The 22,964-nt window shown below is 33.1% G+C and overlaps 1 protein-coding gene across 4 annotated transcripts in view; it reads right to left on the bottom strand.

Moving 5' to 3' along the window:
• Positions 1–22,964, bottom strand: part of LOC102803895 (uncharacterized) — a 100,138-nt gene that overhangs the window by 20,856 nt on the left and 56,318 nt on the right. For 2 of the 4 annotated variants that reach the window (XM_085500754.1, XM_085500763.1), the window contains exons 7-12: positions 19,088–19,645; positions 14,883–15,040; positions 14,117–14,545; positions 12,942–13,079; positions 10,640–11,030; positions 9,389–9,412 (exon numbers count right to left, since the gene is read on the bottom strand). In XM_085500754.1, the coding sequence (XP_085356880.1) occupies positions 9,389–9,412; positions 10,640–11,030; positions 12,942–13,079; positions 14,117–14,545; positions 14,883–15,040; positions 19,088–19,645 (1,698 nt within the window). The remainder of the gene's footprint in view (positions 1–9,388; positions 9,413–10,639; positions 11,031–12,941; positions 13,080–14,116; positions 14,546–14,882; positions 15,041–19,087; positions 19,646–22,964) is intronic. The other 2 variants (XM_085500758.1, XM_085500756.1) reach the window with 2 other exon arrangements.

Genomic DNA, 22,964 nt, shown 5'->3' on the forward strand with positions numbered 1-22,964 from the left:
GTACTAATGAGAACTAATAATGAATTTGCTAGAATGCTGTTTTCGATAATTTCATTGAAGTTATATAATACCATGGACAGTTACTTCATGCAAGTCATTCCATTTACATTTAAGTATAAGCTTAGATTATGGAAATAAGTATTCAGTTACAGAAAAAAACTAATCCTGTCTGTCACTACAGTCGGGTTTCTTTGATCGACATCAACAGTCTTATAAATTGTCCCTATGGATTTACATCATCTTTATGAAATAAAAAAAAATCCCATGATGCAAGAGATAAAAATGACATTAAGGAAAATTTACATAACCTTAGCTCAGACCTCTGACCTAACAAGACAAGTTTTACTGAATGTTGAATTATCTATTACCCCTGTGCATTAAGACAGAGCAGTGTCTGAAACTCTTCACCAGATATTAATAGTTTTTTGTCTGGATAAGACTGATAACCAACATACATGTATCTGATTCACAATATTACACTATTATACTGAATACAATAGATTTATTTATGAAAATGTTTTATCATTATGTTATATTTACAAAATATATTTGTACCATATTTACGATTTAATACACAAACTGGTCCAAAAACGTTGTGTAATACTGTATATTTGAGAAAAATTAAGAATCCTATTTTAAGTAGAAAATGACCACATATATTCTCCCGATATCTACAACAGAAAACAAATTATAAACAAGCAGCCTATCGGCTGAGATAGCTCCGCTGTTAGCAATGCACATTTCAATTAAAGAACTGAAGACATCATTAGAAAATGAACAATATGAATAGTATCAAAGCAATCGGACTTACAGTTTTTAACAAGAAGTCGAAAATATCACTTTTTACCAAAAATTACAAAAATATTCACCAAAATAAATTAATTAGAGAATTGAAGACATCATCACAAAACGAACAAATCTGAGAGGTCCACATGTAGTACCTATATATGTAATATCAAAGCAATCGGACTTACAGTTTTCAACAAGAAGTCGAAAATATCACTTTTTACCAAAAATGACAAAAATATTCACCAAAATTAGAGAATTGAAGATATCATCACAAAATGAACAAATCTGAGAGAGGTCCACATGTAGTACCTATATATGTAATATCAAAGCAATCGGACTTGCGGTTTTTAACAAGAAGTCAAAAATATCACTTTTTACCAAAAATGACAAAAATATTCACCAAAATTAGAGAATTGAAGATATCATCACGAAATAAACAAATCTGAGAGAGGTCCACATGTAGTACCTATATATGTAGTATCAAAGCAATTGGACTTGCGGTTTTTAACAAGAAGTCGAAAATATCACTTTTCACCAAAAAATGACAAAAATATTCACCAAAAATAGAGAATTAAAGATATCATTACAAAATAAACAAATCTGAGAGAGGTCCACATTTAGTACCTATATATGTAATATCAAAGCATTTGCACTTGCGGTTTTTTACAAGAAGTCGAAAATATCAGTTTTTACCAAAAATGACAAAAATATTCACCAAAATTAGAGAATTAAAGATATCATTACAAAATGAACAAATCTGAGAGAGGTCCACATGTAGTACCTATATATGTAATATCAAAGCAATTGCACTTGTGGTTTTTAACAAGAAGTCGAAAATATCAGTTTTTACCAAAAATGACAAAAATATTCACCAAAATTAGAGAATTAAAGATATCATTACAAAATGAACAAATCTGAGAGAGGTCCACATGTAGTACCTATATATGTAATATCAAAGCAATTGCACTTGCGGTTTTTAACAAGAAGTCGAAAATATCAGTTTTTACCAAAAATGACAAAAATATTCACCAAAATTAGAGAATTGAAGATATCATCACGAAATGAACAAATCTGAGAGAGGTCCACATGTAGTACCTATATATGTAATATCAAAGCAATTGCACTTGCGGTTTTTAACAAGAAGTCGAAAATATCAGTTTTTACCAAAAATGACAAAAATATTCACCAAAATTAGAGAATTAAAGATATCAACATGAAATGAACAAACCTAAGAGAGGTCTACCCAAGGTACATATACACCAAGTATCAAAGCATTTAGGCTTGTAGTTTTCAAGAAGAAGTCGAAAAAGTAAAACATTGACACGGACGACGACGACGGACGACGGACGACGGACAATCACTCATATGATAAGCTCCGCTCGACAAAGTCGACAGCGGAGCTAATAAATGTGTATAAATTTGTTTATACTAGTGAATTTTCTATGGTGAATCATATGCATGTAATTGCAACAGTAAGCGACTCCATACTAGTAACTCTTTCAATAAAATATTCACATCAAAATTATGGCACAACATTTGTCTGTCTTTTCTTTTAACCAAATACCACAATTTCCTGTGATTTACATTTTTTGAAAAAAATTATGGAAACATTGAGAACGTTTATTTTATGAAAGAAAGCAAAAGTTTGCTTGGACATTCAGAGATTGTTAAGACCAAATAAAAATACGACTTGTGTGGTTCTGCTAACCCTATCCTACCGGTACCTGAAATTTATTTCCTACCATAACCTTTTGAACACTATGATACATTTTATCGCCAACATTTTGCGCAATATCATGTATTTTTTGTGTAATTTCCTACAAAGTGAACATAGTTCTCCATTACATACAGGTTTTGATCACAAAAAGTAACAAAATAATTATGGAGGATTATTTTAGGAAAGGTTACAAAAGTTGACTTTGGTTATACTTATTATTGGCAAGACACTGAAAAAAGGTACAAAAACACACAAAATTTCAAAGAAACTTGAATGAAACTGAATGCATTATACAAAATATTGTTGACCAGATTGGAAAGATTTTTGTGGGGTTAGACACAATCTATTTAGGAACGTCTACGGTCGATTCAGGGATATCACTCAGTCACGAGAATCAGTTAATTATTCGATAGTTTTATTTCGGACACACTAAAAGATAACAAGATGGTGGAGCAACAGCAACGTGACAGATTGTAACACCAACAAAATTTGAGCGGTAAACCATGCAATTGGCTGAATGCTATAACATTGTAGCGAAATGTAACAATGACGTAATCATAAAAGTTCTAACATAAACTAAAACATGTGTGGGTTCCAACGATAATTTTACTGTAAACATCATAAGCTATCACAAAGTAAAATGATGACAAAAAGAAAAGAATATGACTTCAATTTCACAGCCTCTATTTGTTCAATTTAATGATGCCACTCCAGGTGTTGAGAAATTTGGCACCATGAAATTGATTGATTGAATCGAGTTCATACGGTACACGACAATCAATTCGAAAGCCATTTGATCTCACTCGCATAGCCTGTGGCAGGGATCCATTTTCTGATAAGCAAGACAAATTTAAATACAATATTTTTTTTGGTTCAGTTTTAAAGATACACGTACGCTTCAATAGGAAATCAGTATTTTGGGTAGATACATTTTAAACTTTAATTTGTTGATCATCGAATTCTTGGTTATCTTGGTTGGAGCTTTTTTTTTAATTTACATATTTTCATTGAAATAGTTTAATATTCAATGAAAATTTCAGAGAGAATACAAAAAGTGAAGAAAAATACATAATCAAAGAAAGCTTAGAAAGAACTTCCATATGCTGTATTTGAGACATATTAAAATTCATTCAAAATTTAAGAATAGCATTTCAAATAAGAAGCTTGGCAATTAATATTTGAGATACACAATATGAAAACATATGATCCATATTATTGAAATTTGTACTTTATTTTATATTTAATAAGGCAACTGAAATGGGCCTTGAAATTCAGTTCACACAATTCTGCCAATATCAGTACAAGTGAAGGTCAGCCCCTCCCTCTATAGTTGACCTTTAAATAACTGCAGCTCTACAATATATTGCTGCCATTTCTGCTCTATTATTAATGCATTCTCTAAAACAAAAATCAATTGTTATTATTGTTATTTTAAGCACATCTGTCATACTAATAGAGCACATATGGTAATGCAGACAAAATTTGCTAATAGTTCATCTCGATGATTGCAAAGTTATTGCAGAATTAAGTGTTTTCATTGTTGAAAGCAAAAACAAACAACAGTTATCAGTCAAATAAAGTAATGTAGTTAAGATTGAGTGGTGTGCACATATGCAGCCATCATAGAGTTTGTTACGACACATCACTATAATAAAATAGATGACGTAATATTAGAAGTTCACCAACATATGGAACAGGTCAGACAATGTGTACACACGAGAACTGGTCAACTGTGTTACTCAGGAATACCAAATTGGCCACTTTATACTTCGCATTTACTTTTTGTTCGTCAAAATTGAATGAACATCTTCATGAATAATGTGATGTAATGCTTCGTGATGTCGTTAAGAACTAACGCTATTGAAGTAACAATTACCGATCAACCGCGTCAAATCACCACGGAGGAAGAGTACAATAAGGATCCATTACATACACATTAACTTTAGAGGAAAGGCACATCTTTTGAGAGTGGAATGCTCGCCAGGTGAGGCAGCTGCAAAACACAACAATTCTATCACAGTATAAGATGTACTGCTGGCAATCATGGGAGAAATTTAACTTTTTGTAAATCAAAAAATTCAGGTTTGGGGTCGTCGTATATTTTATTGTGTTTGTGCGTGTGTGTCATGTTTCTTTTTATTTGAATGTTTTTCAAAATCACAATGAAGGCACTTATTTATATGACAAAAACACTTACATGTCTGCAACATTTATTGAAATCAAATCGACTAGAATACTATTTTTTTAATTTTGTTTCTGAGACTTGTCCTTTTCTCACTCTGGTCAAAACATATCAGGTGACCGCAAAGTATGCCACTTTGCTGCTTTTGTGGGATTTTGTGTGGCAGCAAAGTACGATTATATACTCAGCTGATCTTCATCGCATCTGGGAATCATTCAAACGAGGTCTCTATAATCTTCGAGGGCCCCAGTAAAGGTAAATATGTTGGAATAATAGCTTGCTTAAGGCAAAGTAAGTATGTTTAAGAGAATGGACGGCCTGCAGGTAGAAATGCAAAATTACATTTTGTTATTGAGTTCCACGGCTATTTTAGTAATTTATATAATAATTATTTAGGTAGACAGACAGACAAGATTTGAGATGCCCTGCTGGTCAGTTTCTTACATAAAATCCACTACTGTTTCAGTGGAAATCCGCAAAAAGTCACCTGCTATCTCTCCAACTATCCACGCCGCCCCTCTACCCTCTCTTCACCTGTTCATGCCAGCCCGAAAAAACATAACATGAATGAATCACAACATGAATCATGACACTTTTTGTGATGAAACAAACGACTGCATAAATTTATCTATATTTCAACAATTCGATCGATTCCTGCAACCTGTGGAAAATTAAGTCTAATTGGCCATAAATAAACTGAGAATTTATAGACAAATACATGAAAATATGTAAAAAGTTGCGCCAAAATGTTGGCAAGAAATTTGATGGCACCCAAAATCAACATCGTAAATTTTAACAAATCAAAACCACATAATTTTTTCCAGATTCTCCCAAAAAGTTTGAACAAGAGATGTGGGCAATGAAAAATTATGTCTGTTAGGTTCAAAATTAATGAATAAATTACAAAATACATTAAAATGTGCAAAAGCACCAACATTTTGGTGTGCTAAAGTGCTCAAAAAGTGAGAATGAATTTTTTTCAATTTTGCATTTAATCACACTCCAAAAGTTCAATCATCCACACAAATTATAACAATAGTGGTTTTTTTTTATCAATAGTGGTGTGAACTGTGAACAAATATTAAGAAATCAGAATAGACTATTTCACTTATCGACCTCAAGAATATTGAGGTCAAATGGAATTTGTCATTTCACAATTTTCAATAGAAGGTTTCAGAATCATAAAAAGAAAGATTCACTTTCAGAGCAATTGTCAGCTGGTGTTAAAAACCACAGATAGATCAAACAATGGTCCTTCTCAGCATGCTACTGTGACTCACTGTTCAACAGACCTCTTTGAAATGTTCACTGTCATCATCTTGAACATTATCATTTATCCAACCAAAGTGTTGGCATCATATTTTCATGTACTTTTCAATCACTTTTTGTTCATTTTTGATCAATTACAAATAATTTCCAATTCTCGGCATGTTTTGATCAAAATCGTTGAAAAAATATGAAAATAATAAATAATGTTGGTTTATTTTGTGAAAGTGACAAAGGTTGAGTATAAATGATTACCTATCAGTATCAGTTGTCTGCTATATAAATAAACAATTTGACCTTATTGATCCAGTCTCTGGAGAATTTTTTTTTAAACGAAATGTGACATTTTTATTCTTCTCCCTTGATTAAGTTTAGCATTGGAAAAAAAAAAATTATCAAAAGGTTTTATTTCTATCCTTATGTTCTATTGTTATAGCAGTGTATCTGACAATGGTTTGTGCAGACAATGGTTAGTGCAGACAATGGAAGTATTACTGATTTCTAGTAAGGTATTATCAACAATACAGCGAAGTAAAAATTTAAACAAACAATTCACGGCCAATTAATGGATAAATGTCAAGTAAAGATGGTGTCTGCAAAATGTTCGTTTTCAGAAAATGATTTGACCTTCTTGTTGTAAATTTGAACAATAATATTGTTTCATGAGGGGGGAAAAAGCAATCATATAGGAAAACAATCGATGTTAATGTCATGGACTATTCCAGGCAAATCAATTTCAGAAACGACTAAATGAAACTAATTTTGTCAAATCATTTTCTAGAAAAATAATTGTTCATGATCTAAGATATTCCCTACTCCATTTTCACCATATGATACATGAATAAAAAATTGTGAAATAATCTAAAAGTTAAACTCAAAAGTTGCATCATTATTTGATTTTAACATTTTTGACTCCCATGTGCGAAACACAAAATGGGAGTCTTTGCAGTTAGTGTGTCTGTATGTGTGTGTGTGTGTCTGTATGTGTATGTGTGTGTATGTGTGTATGTGTGTATGTGTGTATGTGTGTCCGACTGTTCCACTGCTATCTCAAGAACCATACATCGGTTTTTGATGAAACTTGGTGTATAGATGCTCTGGGCCAATGCGCAGATTTGATTAGGTTTTGGTAAAAATCCATGCTCGTTAATTACCTAATTTGCATGATAATTAGCTAATTTTTAGCTGTTCTATGACTGTTCCACTGATATCTAAAGAACCACTCATTGGATTTTGATGGAACTTGGTACATAGATGCTCTGAACATATGCGCAGATTTGATTAGTTTTTGGTAAAAATCCGTGCATATTAATTACCTAATTTGCATGATAATTAGCTATTTTTTAGTGGTTCCATGACTGTTCCACTGATATCTAAACAACCACTCATTGGATTTTGATGAAACTTGGTACATAGTTTTTCTGAACTAATGCTAGGTTTTGATTAGTTTTTGGTAATAATCCGTGGATACTAATTACCTAATTTTCATAATGATTAGTCAATTTTCGGTTTTTCCACTGATATCTCAAGTACTAATCATCACATTTCAATGAAACTTGGTACATAGATGTCATATGACACTGCACAGACCTGATAGTTTTTATGGTAGTATCAGTACATATAATTACCTAATTTGCATAATTAATTAATTTTCAGCTTTTGATATAAGTAGTGAGCATTACATTTCAATGAAACTTGGTACTTACATACTCAAGGACTATGCAGAGATTGATTGTTTCGGATAAATATTTGTGCATATTAATCACCTAATTTGCATAACTAGTTAATTTTCAGCTTTTCCACGGGTATCTCAAGTACTAATCATCGCATTTCAATGAAACTTGGTACATAGATCCTTTAGGACTATGCAGAGACCTGATTAGTTTCAGGGTAAATAATTGTGCATATTAATTACCTAATTTGCATAATTAATTTTCAGCTTTTCTACCGATATCTAAAGTACTAATCATCACATTTCAATGAATCTAAAATTATGCAGAGACCCAATTAGTTTTTGGTAAATATTTGTGCATATTAATCACCTAATTTGCATAATTAACCAATTTCCAACTTCCACACTGATATCTCAGGTACTACGGTAATCATCACATATCAATGAATGTTTATACATGGATGCTGTAGGACAATAGACAGACCTGGATAATTGTGGGTTAAAATCTGTACATATTAATTACCCAATTTGCATAATTAACCAATTTTAAGCTTTCACACTGATATCTAAAGTACTAATTTCCATTTTAATGAAACTTAGTACAAAGATGCTCTAGGACAATGTACAAACCTAATTAGTTTGGGGTAAAACTCTGTTCATATTATTTCCCCAATTAGCATAATAATTCATAATTTTTTGGTTCTAATCACATTTCAATTAAACTTGGTACATAGAGTTTTTGTTACATTGCACAGACCTCATTAGTTTTACAATCAAATCTGTTCATGTTAATTTTCTGATTTGCATAATTAGTTTTCAGCTAAGTAATTTCAAATTATATTTAATGTGTCTCCAATACTCTCAGCACATGGGAGTTCTTTCTAAGCTTTCTTTGATTTTTGCATAAATTCATAATTTTTGAAACAGGAAAAAGCAAATATTTCCTTTCTGGTGCACACAAGTTTAGGATTTGTTGAAATATTTTCACCATGGTACCGTCACCAAATGGTTGCCATTGGTTACAGCCATCATTAAATATTTTCATCTTTGAGAGTAACCAAAGTTTGTCTTTTTCAATTTCAATAATTTCAATTCACTTATTGTACAGATCGTACTTCAACCACATTTTCTTTTTACTCCAAAACACATTGAACACTGCAGGAACACTTCACTCAATTTTTCTCATTACAAGCAAAATAATTAGTCCATTGTGAAAGACGTATTGCTTTGTTAGATTTTTCTATACTTTGATGCTTCGTAGGAAATGAAACGCCCCGACTGATAGTTTTGATACTATAGTATGTTACGTGAACGCATGACGCATACAAAAACACAATGAGAATTGCATATTGTGAACGATCATTGCAGAAATGCTGAGAGGAATACTTGTCAGCCAAAAGAGACTACCTCAGTGTCTCCTTAATGTATCATTCCAGTTCCCTCAGGCACAAAAAAACAGCAAGCGCTGTCAGATAGCATTCGTACACTTTTCAATGTGATGTTAGTCTGGGATCGTGAGTTTGATTAACAAAAATGAAGTAGCAAAGACAATTCATAAGTTTGATTAACAAGAACAATACACATACGGACATTTTTTTTCTTTACATAAAAACAAAAACACCCTACAGACGTCACAATCACAGTACACAAAAATGAAATAAAACAACACATATTGTTACTTGAACATAAAAAGTCATCCAAACAAGCGTGCATTGCTAATACAGAACATGCTATAAAGAGAAGAGAGCAAAGTTGTGATTACCTTCAAGCACTCTATCAAGGAATCCTGCATTTTTTTTTTTTAGAAAGCAGCCATATTGAAGCAAGGATGGAGTTGGTAAAACGTTGTTAGTTTCTTTCATACTCGTACATGATGCATTATATCCAGGTGAAAATTCATGCATTTTTTTTTAATGGAGTCTCGCAGATTAAATTTAATGTTCAAAAAATAAGGAAAGGAAAACTATACAATAATCTATGACCACACTATGGTAATATACCATGCAGTGAGTTAATGATAGAGAATTTTAGTTTGCATGGAATTTATTAATGCACATATTTTAACATTAATTGCATGAAATTGTGCTTTTTACTGATTTGAAATGTAGAAAATCACTGCTGTATTTTTTTTACAAAAATTTCAAAACGATGAGTATTATAATACAAATTTTTTTAAAACAATAGTCCTAATATAAATTCCTATTACCAACTTCACTTATCTGATGTATTTGCTATGTATACGCAATGGTCTGAGTATTAATTTTTTCCAGTGAGAAGTAGCAAACATACATTGCCATAGTGATTATGTTGCGTTGACATGTTTTGACATAGTATGTATTTATGCTTAACATCACAGTACACAGATAAAGCCGTTTGTGTTGAATGCCGAATAATCTTTAACATAAAATGTCTTCTGCAAAATAACCATTCATCATATGCAAAAATAACATACCAGACTTTGACTTAAAACTTTCAACAATTGAATTTGTCTTTATTTGTGAGCAACTTGCTAAGTGACATCAGCGATTTGTGCAGCGACCAATTTGTTGCAAAACCACAAATTTGCAGTAACAATACTCATTTGTCCAGTGATATCACTCATTTGTCTAGAACCATCAATTTCAGCAATGACATCACAAATTTGCAAAGTGACATCACAAATTTGCAAAGTGACATCACAAATTTGCAAAGTGACATCACAAATTTGCAAAGTGACATCACAAATTTGCAATATGACTTCCCAAATTTGCAAGGTGATATCACATACTTGCAAGATGACTTCCCAAATTTGCAATATGACATCACAAATTTGCAAGGTGACATCACAAATTTGCAAGGTGACATCACAAATTTGCAAGGTGACATCACAAATTCAGTCACATCACTAATTTGTGCAGAAAAATTGTATCATCTGAGCAACATTTTTTTAAAATTCTCAAAGTTGCTCAGAGTTACATTTTCATTACAAGGAAATATCTTTTTATTTTGTTTTAGAAAAAGAAAAAGTTTTTACCTGCAAATGGATCAGCACCATCTGGTCTGAGAATCTCTACTTCACTGCTACTATCCGTAGACACAGACATAGCATCACTAGATTTATCAGAAAATCCACTTGATGCTTCAGCGATCACCTCTGCTGACTCAATAATGACCAATTCTTTTTTCTCATCTGATCTACTTGTAACCATGGATACCTCTGTCCCCTCAGAGATTGTGGACAAGTGTGGATTGCTCACTTGCCCATCGTTAGTTGATGAAATTGTTGATGTAACTGTGGAAACAGGATCAAAAATAGCCTCTGCCTCAGAATCTGAGGCAGTTGAAGTTGCGTCTGAAGATTCGGTGATATCTGTAGCAGTTGAGTTCCTGGGTGAATCAGCCTCGGAACTCATTCCAGGAAGCAACTAGAAACAGGAGTGAAAATTAAAATTAGACTGAACATCAGCTATTGTGGCAGAATTGTATTATCATGACGAAGGACAGAACAACTCCATTATTAAATTTACTTGTAATTTCTTTCTCAATTTACTGCTAGAATACAACAGATGTGTCATTCTAAAACACTCTTCATAAGCACAATTTCTGTTGTAGCAAAATATCAATAACTACACAATCAGAACACATGAGGAATGCAACTAGATTATTTATCTTTCAATCAATTTGCAAGACACTGTTTAAATATTAATTATTTGCAAGTTTTAATTTTACTATTTATTGTCGAAAAGTGAAATCCACTATAAATTTATAAATCATATGAACATGTAAAATTAAAATAGAACTTATTGTTTCCTTGCCAAATCTGTGAATTTTAAAACCAAATGAAAATGGTAGCATTTACAGTGTTATAAATGTTATAAATTTCTCAAATGAACAGTTCAACAGTTTTACAAGTAAATCTTATTTTATGCAGGGCCAAGGAATTATTCCTGGCAGTATACAACTAAATAATTTCATTAGAAAATGTAACCTGAAGATGTTTGTATTATAAAGTCTTCTAGTCGCATACATGGTGCAATCATGTCATGGTGACTACGACTACAATTATTTAGAAAAGGTGTGGAGATTCAGTTGTCAATTTATTACATTTTCTTCATTGTTGAACCCATCATATGTTGATTATAGTTAATATTGTGGCAATTCACAATAGTTTATGTCACAAATTGCAAATTTAAAATAATATCAAATACTAGAAATCACTATTAAAATATGTCTTTATTGTTTGAACAATTTATCAAGGCTTGGCATGCGTTAGTATCATGCATGACGTGAACCGATTTTAATTGATCCTACAATTTGAAAACGATAGAAAAGGAGCGTCAATTTTTGATTGTTTGCTGCATTCCTTCAAACGTTTAACAAGCTCCAAAGTTTTTTCTCTCTCTTTTCTCTTTTTTTGTACAGTATGACACCGATTCATCAGTCTGTTTGAAAACATTACATTTCTCACACTTTACAGGAGAATCTAAAGCTATATATCGTTGAAAGACAACCTGGTATAAAGTTGATGACAAATACAAATCAATATGTCTGGTTCGAAAAGCTGATGTATATAGCAGCATATTTGTGAAAAATTGAAAGCAGAGCAATCCCTCTTTGTACATGAAATCAGCAGGTGCATGGTTGCCTAGCAACTAGAGCATGCAAAACTTGTCTAGTACAACAAAGTACAAATAAAAAAAGAAATTAAAAAAAAAAATCATCATAAATTTGTACTTACTGCAAGTTTTTTTTTTTTTTGCCCCCCCCCCAACCGATTATTAAAGTTAAATATACTTAGAAGTCATTTTATTAAGTGAAACAAGACAGAGATAAAAGACACCTTATATTATTAATTTAAGGGATTGACTGTTAAAAGTACTGGTGACAATTACAACAGAAGCAAACAGAAATGAACATGTACAAAAGAGGTGTCACATTAATATTGAGAATATAGAAATGATAAAAACATCAATCCTAACAACCTCATGCACATAATAGGGTTTTATAGCAGAATTCAAAATAGTATTACATTACACACTTGTCCTGTTGATATTCCTCGAATGTATTTAGGTACTGTAAAATACTTTATTTTTGCTTGGAATTAATTTTCGCTATTCATTGAAAAATAAAATCCAGCGAATATATATATTTTTTCTATAATATACATTCAACTCGTCAAAAATCAGTGAAAGTAAATTCCACACAAAACACCCAAAAAGTCTTTTCAGCGAAAATTAATTGCACCTAAAATAAAGTATTCTACAGTATATCAACAGTAATGTGATAAGGAAACACTATCATGATCTCTGTCATGTACACCGCTATATTGCTCTCACCTGTGCATGGAATTTACTATGGATCTCAAGCGAGGCAGCATTCGCTGAAGGCGGTGGGTGATCAGGAGTGGGAGGCTGATCGTATTCTGTTGGACTGCTTGGGGTTATAGCTTTCATTTCCACATACGTACTGACAACCTAGTAGAAGGGAGATTATGTATTCGTAATCTAATACACTCCACTCAAACCAATTTGTAGTGACATCATTCGTTCACTTTGGAAATTAAATCTAACGGTTAAACTGTATTTCCATGGAGAACCCTCCCTCCATGTCTACCCTCCTCACTTTGATTACAGAACACGTCCATCTCTGTAATTCAACCGATGCACTGATCCAATTAAGTCAAACATACCCCATACTTTGATGGATAAGCTTTTCAGATTTCTGTCCCTTCCATGGCGACCACAGCTTACTTTTACCATAGTGATCTATTCTACGCTAGTCAAGTTATCATTCAAACTATCCATCTAATAAAAACACATCCATCCATACTACATAACATATTCAACAGAAATTGATTCATCTTCTTTATCTCAATCAATCCGTTGCTACCATCCTCTAACTGTAACTAGGCAACATCTTGACTTCCTGCTCATCACCATCTTTGCGAAATTTTTCATTTTAATATCTTTGCAATCACTACGACAACTAAAACTTTTAATCAATCTGGTGACTCATACAGAATCTTCTCAAACAACATACTAAACATGCATAGCTCAGAAACGAGACAAGGCTTTCTGAACTCCACCACCAAAGACACCAAAAAACATCAAGAATATTGAAAGATGTTATTATAGAAACAGTTAGTAAATATGGTGATATGAACTCTTTGTTCACCTGGGAAAAATATGAGTGAAAAGAATGTAATTTTACACAATTAGTGGAGTCCAAACCTACATTGATAGAAACACACATGATTATTTACCCATGATGCATTGCAACATTTTCTGACATGTGTACAAACATATGATTAAAAAATAGACAGTTTCAAACTTCGGTATACTGAGAGCAACCTTATTTGAATCAACAGATTTTTTGCATTGTGACGGAAGAACAATCCTGGTCCCCAAGGTATTACGGTAGGGCATCAAAGCAATATGATCTCCATTAATTTGATATTTTGAAATTTTATACAAGTCCCCAGTTTATCAGGAAACCTGTTTTGCCACCATACCTTCATTTTGCCATTCTCAATGTTGTTATTCAACGGATGAGAGTTTCTCTTGTTCTGATCTTTTAACATAACAGGTGGATTTGGTGCTGGATGTAACGGCAAGTCTGTTCTCCCCTTTATTTGAAGGTCAGTTGGCTTGATCGGTTTACCAGGCCTGTTAGGTATGACAGGTTTCTCATGTGTGGATGATGTCAGTGGTAAGTCAGGTGGTCGTTTTGGCACCGGTTTTAATGGAAATGGGGGTTTCCTTCTGTTACCCACACTGGCAAGTGGTGACTCACTCTGTGTTATTGTTTTTTCAGATTGTTTTGTAATTGGACGACTGACTTCCTTTGGTGGGCCACATGGTGACGAATCTCCAGAAGTTGCATCGCTTAGCAACTCATAAATACATTCCACTGGAGACGCAGCAGAATGTGTTGTGGAAACCTACATTTGGAAATCAAATAAAAAAAAAACATTGAGCAGAACTTAAATGCAGATATAATAACCCTTGTTTTAAAAAGAGATCTTTTTCCTGGAATGATGAATCAACAAGTATAAAATGATTAAAAACTCTTAATGCGGAAGATCACTGGTTACGAATTGGGGAAAAAAAAGTCTGCTTAAAATAAAACCATTGTAAAATGTTTTTACAATTTGATAATTCAAGGACAATTATGGAAATAATATTTCGCAAAAGTCATTGTCCTAATGAAACATTCCCTGCTACATAATTTCGCTATTTTTCTGAAACATAAAATTCATGAAAATCTCTATTACTCACCTGCAACTTGCTAGGTCTGACATAGTCTCCTTGGTCTACACTGTTATTTGACTTAGCAGCTTCTGCTTCTTCTCGAAATTTTTTGAGATTAGCATAAGTACCAGCTACTTCTTCATCATAGTAATTTCTATCAGGCAAAAGTGGTGGGGGCGAACCAGCTACGGGTATAATGTAAAAATCAACATCAAATTACTATTTGTTGCGCCTTGTTCTCATGGATTTTATTTTAATAACATAGTTGAACTCTGGTGACCTTGCCTCTTTGTTATATAATATAATTCCCTTTATCATAGTTTGTTTCAATATAAATATGCATTGTCATAATTAATTTTGAATACAAACAAGTTTTGGGGTTGAACCAACAGTGGGGAATCAGTCTACCGAATGTCCTTTAAAGATGTAAATATCTTACAAAAACATTGGTGCCTTATTTGTTTATTTTAAGGGACATAATTTCCAGCTTTATTCAAAGTAATTCAGATATTTTAGTATAAAAACAAATGCCTCATCGCAACACAAAAAAAGTGCTGCATTTAGACGTGAATAGATTCATAAAACATGCAAGATAACAGAAAATCTTAGCTGGCTTTTATCCAAGTATTTTGTACAGGTGTCTGTCAAAAATTAATGATTCACTGAGACAAATATGAACTGCCTCATTGTGTGACTACTGTATTATATGAAAAAACAAAACAAAAAACACCCTTTATGAATAGCTATCATGTTGCAAGCTCTGCTTTTTATGCAAATCAATTTAAATAGTTAGTTGGTGTCCAGTTGAGGGAGAAGTCAACAGTACTGTTGCCTCCTGAAAATCTACATCTTCAAACACTGCAATCTTTGAAGTGCGTTTTTAAACCAGTATTATAAAAACTCTATCATTCTGTTCTAATAACTGAAACATATTCCTGTGAGTTTTCATTTGTCGAATGAACTGTTTGTCAAATACAGAATACATATATTTTAGAACAATTTTCTTTTTAAAATGTGGATGAAATGTTTTGCTTTTTATGTATTTTTTATGTATTGTTTTTGATTTGATAACTTTGAACTAAACAGATTTTCTATTAGCATCAGATCTTGATCAAAGTTTGGCACCCAGTTCATAGGAGTGCTTATATTGATTTTCTGACATCTTGTTTTCTATAAAGATTTTATTGGTAGGTTTGTATCAGACTGTGCAATCTCTCCTTGAGTTGGTTTTGAAACCCAGTATGGGATTCTGAGATACATTACCAAGGATATTATTACAAGATAAATCATTTGCTTCATTGAACACATACAACAATGCATATTTCCACTGAGATCAGTGACCTTTGATGTGTATCACCAGTGATCAGTCAAGTAGAAACAGTCAAAATATTTTATCAGATTTTCTCAATTTTTGCATGATATTTTCGTACAGGACATCTGTTGTTCAAACTCAGGGAAGACTTTATACTGATGAATAAGGTGACCAAGTTTGATGAAGTTTGGAATAGAATTAGTAAAGTTATTATGCACACAATAACAATCATTAACGACGACAACGACAACGACAACAACAACGACAACGCCGGACAAAATTTTTCCCTTAATATACCTTTCCCTTCCATCTTTGATGGTACGGGCAAGGTAAAAAGTGAATAAATATTACCGGTATTATTTTTATTTCATTAGTGACATAATCTGTCCAATCTGGTGAATTTGTCATGTCTGTTCTTAGTCTATCGACTAAAACAGTGTTGTCCCTTGTAAAACACACACTGAAAAATGTTGTAATTTCTTTTTAAAAACCATCTGGAATATTTGAATATAGTTTCCCAGAATTTCAACAAGAAACAAAGAAACTCACTGGAGAAATTTTGTGAAAATAAGCATGTTTAGATTTTGGTTAACACTGTGGTCCAATTTGGAAATATGAAGATATCATCCTCTGAAGTTACTATGAAAATACCACCTCTTATTTTACACCAAAACCAACAGTATTCACCATCTACAAAATGTCGTACAGATGTGTTCAAAAGTGTTCTGGAAGCATTTGAATGTCTTTCTTATTTGTACTGGTCGAGTTCATACTTTGTGGTATTCTTGTATTAACCTTATACCCGGTAGTATGTGGACGCAATCCTGTACTGCCTGAGTTCATACTTTGTGGTATTCTTGTATTAAACTTATAGTATGTGGATGCAAGCCTGTACTGCCTGAGTTCATACTTTGTGGTATTCTTGTATTAAACTTATACAGTGTTCTCCACAAGGGGTTTTAGGTGGCCCATCAAGTTGTACGGCCGCCTGGTAACTCTCAACACCCGCCCACCAACGTACATCCAGCTGAAATTATTTGTAAAAAGCTTGCATTGTTCTTCCCAAGCCTAAACAAAGGAGTAGTTGCCCAACCCTTTATTTTGCTATTGTTCCATGAGTACAAACATAAACAATGACCACTGGAAATCTGCAAGCAGTTATCGAGTGTATTCATGGCAATGTGTCAATCACCTGAATTCATTGCCGCCCGACATTGTTGCCACTTATTGCTCACGATACGCAACTACAGTAGTTTCAATTTACAGCTGTATTTTTAATAATCGTCTTCCGATCACGAAAGAAAGAAGTAAATACGAACGAAATGTATATGCACAGAAAATAAACAAATATATTAGCAGATTGCGTGTAAACTCGAACAAAAATTAAAATTCTAGCCGTATTTACAACGTTCGCTCGATTTTCATCATGAAAACAGCATGGAGAAGGCAAACTGGTGACCTTTTGGCCTACCGCATTCAACGACCGTCGGCCACCCACCGTTGTTGGCGCTGTAACGATTTAGTATCTAAGTTACATAGGGGAACAACGCATTCTGGGTGTTCGTGTACTGAATTCGGAAAGCGGTAATAAACATCAAACATGGCTGCCGTATTAGTTTACCGCGAGTATTTGGAATTGAATAATATTTTAGTTATCTTTTCCACGTACTTTATTCAATTTATCCATTTTTTATGCCTAATCTTTTGAGAACATAGCAGATTCTTTTATTTTGCCGATTGCTAGCATTTTTTCTTGAATTCCAAAAACAACGTGTGAAAACGCAACGTATCGTGACCATACATGAGTAAATGCCGCCTGTCGGCACGGGTGAGTACTGATGCCACAAATAAAAAATGTTATGAGTTTTATTTTGACAAATCGTTCGTTTGGCGTTGGGGACAAATCACCTTGTATATTTTCTACATTAATGTTTTGTACTTGCTCTTGGTTACTCGAATTGCATTTCATGAACGCAGAATAATTTGCGAATGTATAAATCACCGATTTCAAACTGTTTGCATTTCGTAAATATTAATAGTGACCAATCTGTTTGTATTTTAAAAAATTGTAACATGTTTCAATTAAATTAAAGAGAATAGTAAATAACTTAGTGTGTATTGCAGTTCATGACATAAATGCTAGAATGCTGTATATAAATGATATGCAAATTAATATGCAAATTTATGCTAATTAGGCCGCCCACCAGCTATTTTAGATTGTGGAGAACACTGTTATAGTATGTGGATGCAAGCCTATACTGCCTGAGTTCATACTTTGTGGTATTCTTGTATTAAACTTATAGTGTGTGGATGCAAGCCTGTACTGCCTGAGTTCATACTTTGTGGTATTCTGGTATTAAACTTATAGTATGTGGATGCAAGCCTGTACTGCCTGAGTTCATACTTTGTGGTATTCTTGTATTAAACTTGTAGTATGTGGACGCAATCCTGTACTGCCCGAGTTCATACTTTGTGGTATTCTTGTATTAAACTTATAGTATGTGGATGCAAGCATGTACTGCCTGAGTTCATACTTTGTGGTATTCTTGTATTAAACTTATAGTATGTGGATGCAAGCCTGTACTGCCTGAGTTCATACTTTGTGGTATTCTTGTATTAAACTTATAGTATGTGAACAAAATAATTTATGAGACCCATTCAACCAAATCTTTGCACTACCGATGTGCTAAATTGTTGTCATGATTGATGAAATCAAAGGGAACTGTTCAACCGAAACATAAAAGTGATAGAAAATTTCTAAGCGAGGCCCACAATATAATTTAACCTTTTGGGGGGTGTCACATCTCGTAAAATAAACGTGAATAATTTATCCATGTTTTTTCAAAAGACCTGTAGGCAAAAAAAATAATGTCTAAATAAAACACAAAGACTGGAAAAATGTTGGCACTTAAAGGTTTACCTTCAGACAGTATCCTCTCCTGAGGATTCTCAGTAGCACCATACTTAACCCCTGAAGACTTGGACGAGGGAGGCACTTCAGTAAACACCAAAACAGAATCATTCTTCCTATTAACACTTTCTTTCTGCTTGTTAGGCGAAGGAATCTCGTCATACAGGGGTTCCACAATTTCCAATTTGACAAGTGCAGAGTTTGGCTGTGTTCCCGGAGAACCGTTTGTTTTGTTTTTATCAATACGACGTTCAGAATTTGTCTTAATGTTCCTCGCTGAGGCCGGCATCGATGCGGTTCTAGTTCTATCAGGCACATCAGTAAATAGCTTAGCGTTCAAGGCGGTGGAATGCCTGGCGGGTTTCTGTGGCGGCGTTCTCATTGGAGGAAGATTACGATAACCCAATTTCGAACTTGGGCTTTCATCATCAGAGCCACCATGAATGGACTGGTAGTCGGGGCTTGGGAGATTGTCGTATGGAGTTTTAACCAGCTCACTACGATCCATTTCTTGAGCTCCATGTATTGCATCTGCTTCGTCCTGCTCAGGGAATGGCTCTTTCTCACCTACAAAATATCATAATAATAATAATTTATAATATTAACAGTGCCTACGAAAAGCATTACCACATCCTCTTGAATGAAAAAACGACGACCATCCAAACTTTATTTTTAGTATTTTGAAAGACGCTTGTGATGGAAGTGTAATTTCCAAGAGTCCTTGAGGTAGAAGCCTACTCAGAAAGTTGGTCATAAATTGCATGACAATGTTCATTGGTTTATTATGTAAAATTATGGAGATATTTTCCCATGCCACCATAAAATAGCATTTTTTTTGTTTGTGATGTATTTTGTGAAACATCATCTCAGATAGTATTAATTGAGGGAACCAAAATATTTGTTCATTTACTTTCACAAACAAAATGGCCACCAGTTGGCCATCATGTATCCAATTTTACCCTATCCTTTCAGGACTTGCATTACGTTTCACTGCTATATATGGTAGCTACAATTTGCACACTAGATTTTAGGCACTTCGCCATACACTCTGCTGAGATTTCAACTTTTCAACTTACAAGATGACCATATCAACCTCTATTAAGTTAACATTCAGAAGCTTGATCAGTTTTCTATTCAAGTTCAAACCACAGTGGTATTTTCATGAGCATCTGATTGACATTTTACTTATAAATAATTCAACCAATCATCTCACAAAATGCAGCACTGCCGTTTAGTGTACAAGCAGAAGTCTAGTGTAGCCACATACATAGCGGTAACACATAAGCGCAGCTCTTGAGTATTTGTTCCCAGATTCATTCACTTTTCTTGGGATAAAATATTCTACTAACATGAAATAGAGTGAAACAGATCCCCTTAAGAAACTTGTACAAAAGCAGCCTCTCGGCTGAGATAACTCCGCTGTTAGCAATGCACATTTCAATTAAAGAACTGAAGATATCATTAGAAAATGAACAATATGTATAGTATCAAAGCAATTTGACTTGTGGTTTTTAACAAGAGTTTGAAAATACCATTTTTTACCAAAAATGACAAAAATATTCACCAAAATTAGAGAATTGAAGATATCATAATGAAATGAACAAATCTGAGAGAGGTCTACCAAAGGTACATATATAAGTTGAAAAAGTAAAACATTGACACGGACTCCGACTGACAATCACTCATATGATAAGCTCTGCTCGACAAAATCGACAGCGGAGCTAAAAACTTGCTTTTTTTTTTTTTTACAGTATATGGATGCAATCCTGTACTGCCTGAATCCAAACTTTTTGGTGTTCTTGTAATAACCTTATAATATATGGATGCAATCCTGTACTGCCTGAATCCAAACTTTGTGGTGTTCTTGTAATAACCTTATAATATATGGATGCAATCCTGTACTGCCTGAATCCATACTTCGTGGTGTTCTTGTAATAACCTTATAATATATGGATGCAATCCTGTACTGCCTGAATCCAAACTTTGTGGGGTTCTTGTAATAACCTTATAATATATGGATGCAATCCTGTACTGCCTGAATCCAAACTTTGTGGTGTTCTTGTAATAACCTTATAATATATGGATGCATACCTGTATTGTCAACCCTACCTACAAGTATATTATCCAATGATTTCTTTTCCACAAATTGAACGCAGTGAAACTAGTAAATTAAGTGCTATCTAAATTGATAACTCGCACCTGCTGAGTCAATCGTTTTATTAAAATTTTATTATAAATGACGGTAACGATTTTCTCCCCAGAAAATATGTCTGAATTGAAATTGAAATGCCTCTCACTGCTGATATATTTCAATAACCCCTCCAAGCGTTAGCGGTTCATTACGTTTGTTGTGATTGATGATAACTCGCTTCCTACGTAAGACTATGCTATACTACAGAGTAATAAATATATGCAAATTTGCAATGCTCAGCTGCACATGAGAAAAAAGCTCCGTTTATTGATGTGTCAATTTTTTTTTATAAATTATGTATACTTTTTAATAGTCAAACGATGTCAGTGGCATTTTTCACTCATTTTTGACGAACTGTGTTCATTACTATTTACAGATGTACCGGGTAGTCATCATTAACTTTTTGAACGCCAACATTTTGATTCAACATTTTTGTGCACTTTTCTATTATTTCTTAGATAACTTTGTACCAAATGTGCATAATTTCAGATTGACTAAAGATCTTTATCTAAATTTGGGGAAATATGTGAACAAAAATTATGCTGTTCATTTTGTGGAAGGTGACGAAAGTTGACTTAAGGCATTCAAAGGGTTATTTCTGTGGAGATTGTTGTGGAGATTAAATCTCAATTTACTTGAAGGTGTGAAAAGACCATTACGATTTTCAGCTGTTATATTAGACATAGGAGAAATATTTCTGACATTTAAGTTTTAAGTTTAAATTCACTTAAATTATCATAATTATCATTGAATTTGTTTTTAGCACAGATGACAGTGGACACAAAGTACTGCTGTAAAATACTTTATTTTAGCTGTTACATTATTCAAACACAATTCCCAAGTTTTAATACATGTATTTCATCCAATGACTGTTAATTTAATTCTTATTTATTCCAAACTGCTGTAAAATACTTTATTTTAGCTGTTACGTTATTCAAACACAATTCCCAAGTTTTAATACATGTATTTCATCCAATGACTGTTAATTTAATTCTTATTTATTCCAAACTACACTAAAATACTTTATTTTTTGGAATTAATTTTTGCTGAAAAGACTTTTTGGGTGTTTTGTATAGAATTTATTTTCACTGAATGTAAAATATAGGAAAAAAGGTATATTCGCTGGATTTTATTTTTATTGAATCATTCCTTCAGCGAAAATAGTGAAAATTAATTCCAAGCGAAAATAAAGTATTCCACAGTAGTCCAAGTGAAAAAGGTGATCCATAAGACTCCACACGTAGGAAATATTTCATGCAGTTTTCGTGTTTCAATTGTTTTCCTGAACTAGAGCAGTAGAAAGTTTTTGTAATTATATAGCAGTTAATATAAATTGCCAGAAAACAAAAATATACAAGCAGCCTCTCAGGTAAGATTGCTCCGCTGTTAGCAATGTACATTTCAATTTAATAGCGAATTGAAGATATTATCATGAAATTAACAAATCTGAGAGAAGTTCACCTGAGGAACCTACCGGGTATATGTGTAATATCAAAGCAATCAGACTAGCGGTTTTCAAGAAAAAGGCAAAATTATCACTTCTTACCAAAAATAACAAAAATATTCATCAAAATTAAAAAATCAAAGATATTATCATGAAAAGAACAAATCTGAAAGAGGTCTACCCGTAGACGGACTTGCAGTTTTTAAAAAGAAATTGAAAATATCACTTTTTACTAAAAATGACAATAATAT

Source organism: Saccoglossus kowalevskii, chromosome 1, assembly GCF_978046115.1.
Source record: "Saccoglossus kowalevskii chromosome 1, keSacKowa6.1, whole genome shotgun sequence".
Classification (NCBI taxonomy): Eukaryota; Metazoa; Hemichordata; class Enteropneusta; family Harrimaniidae; genus Saccoglossus; species Saccoglossus kowalevskii.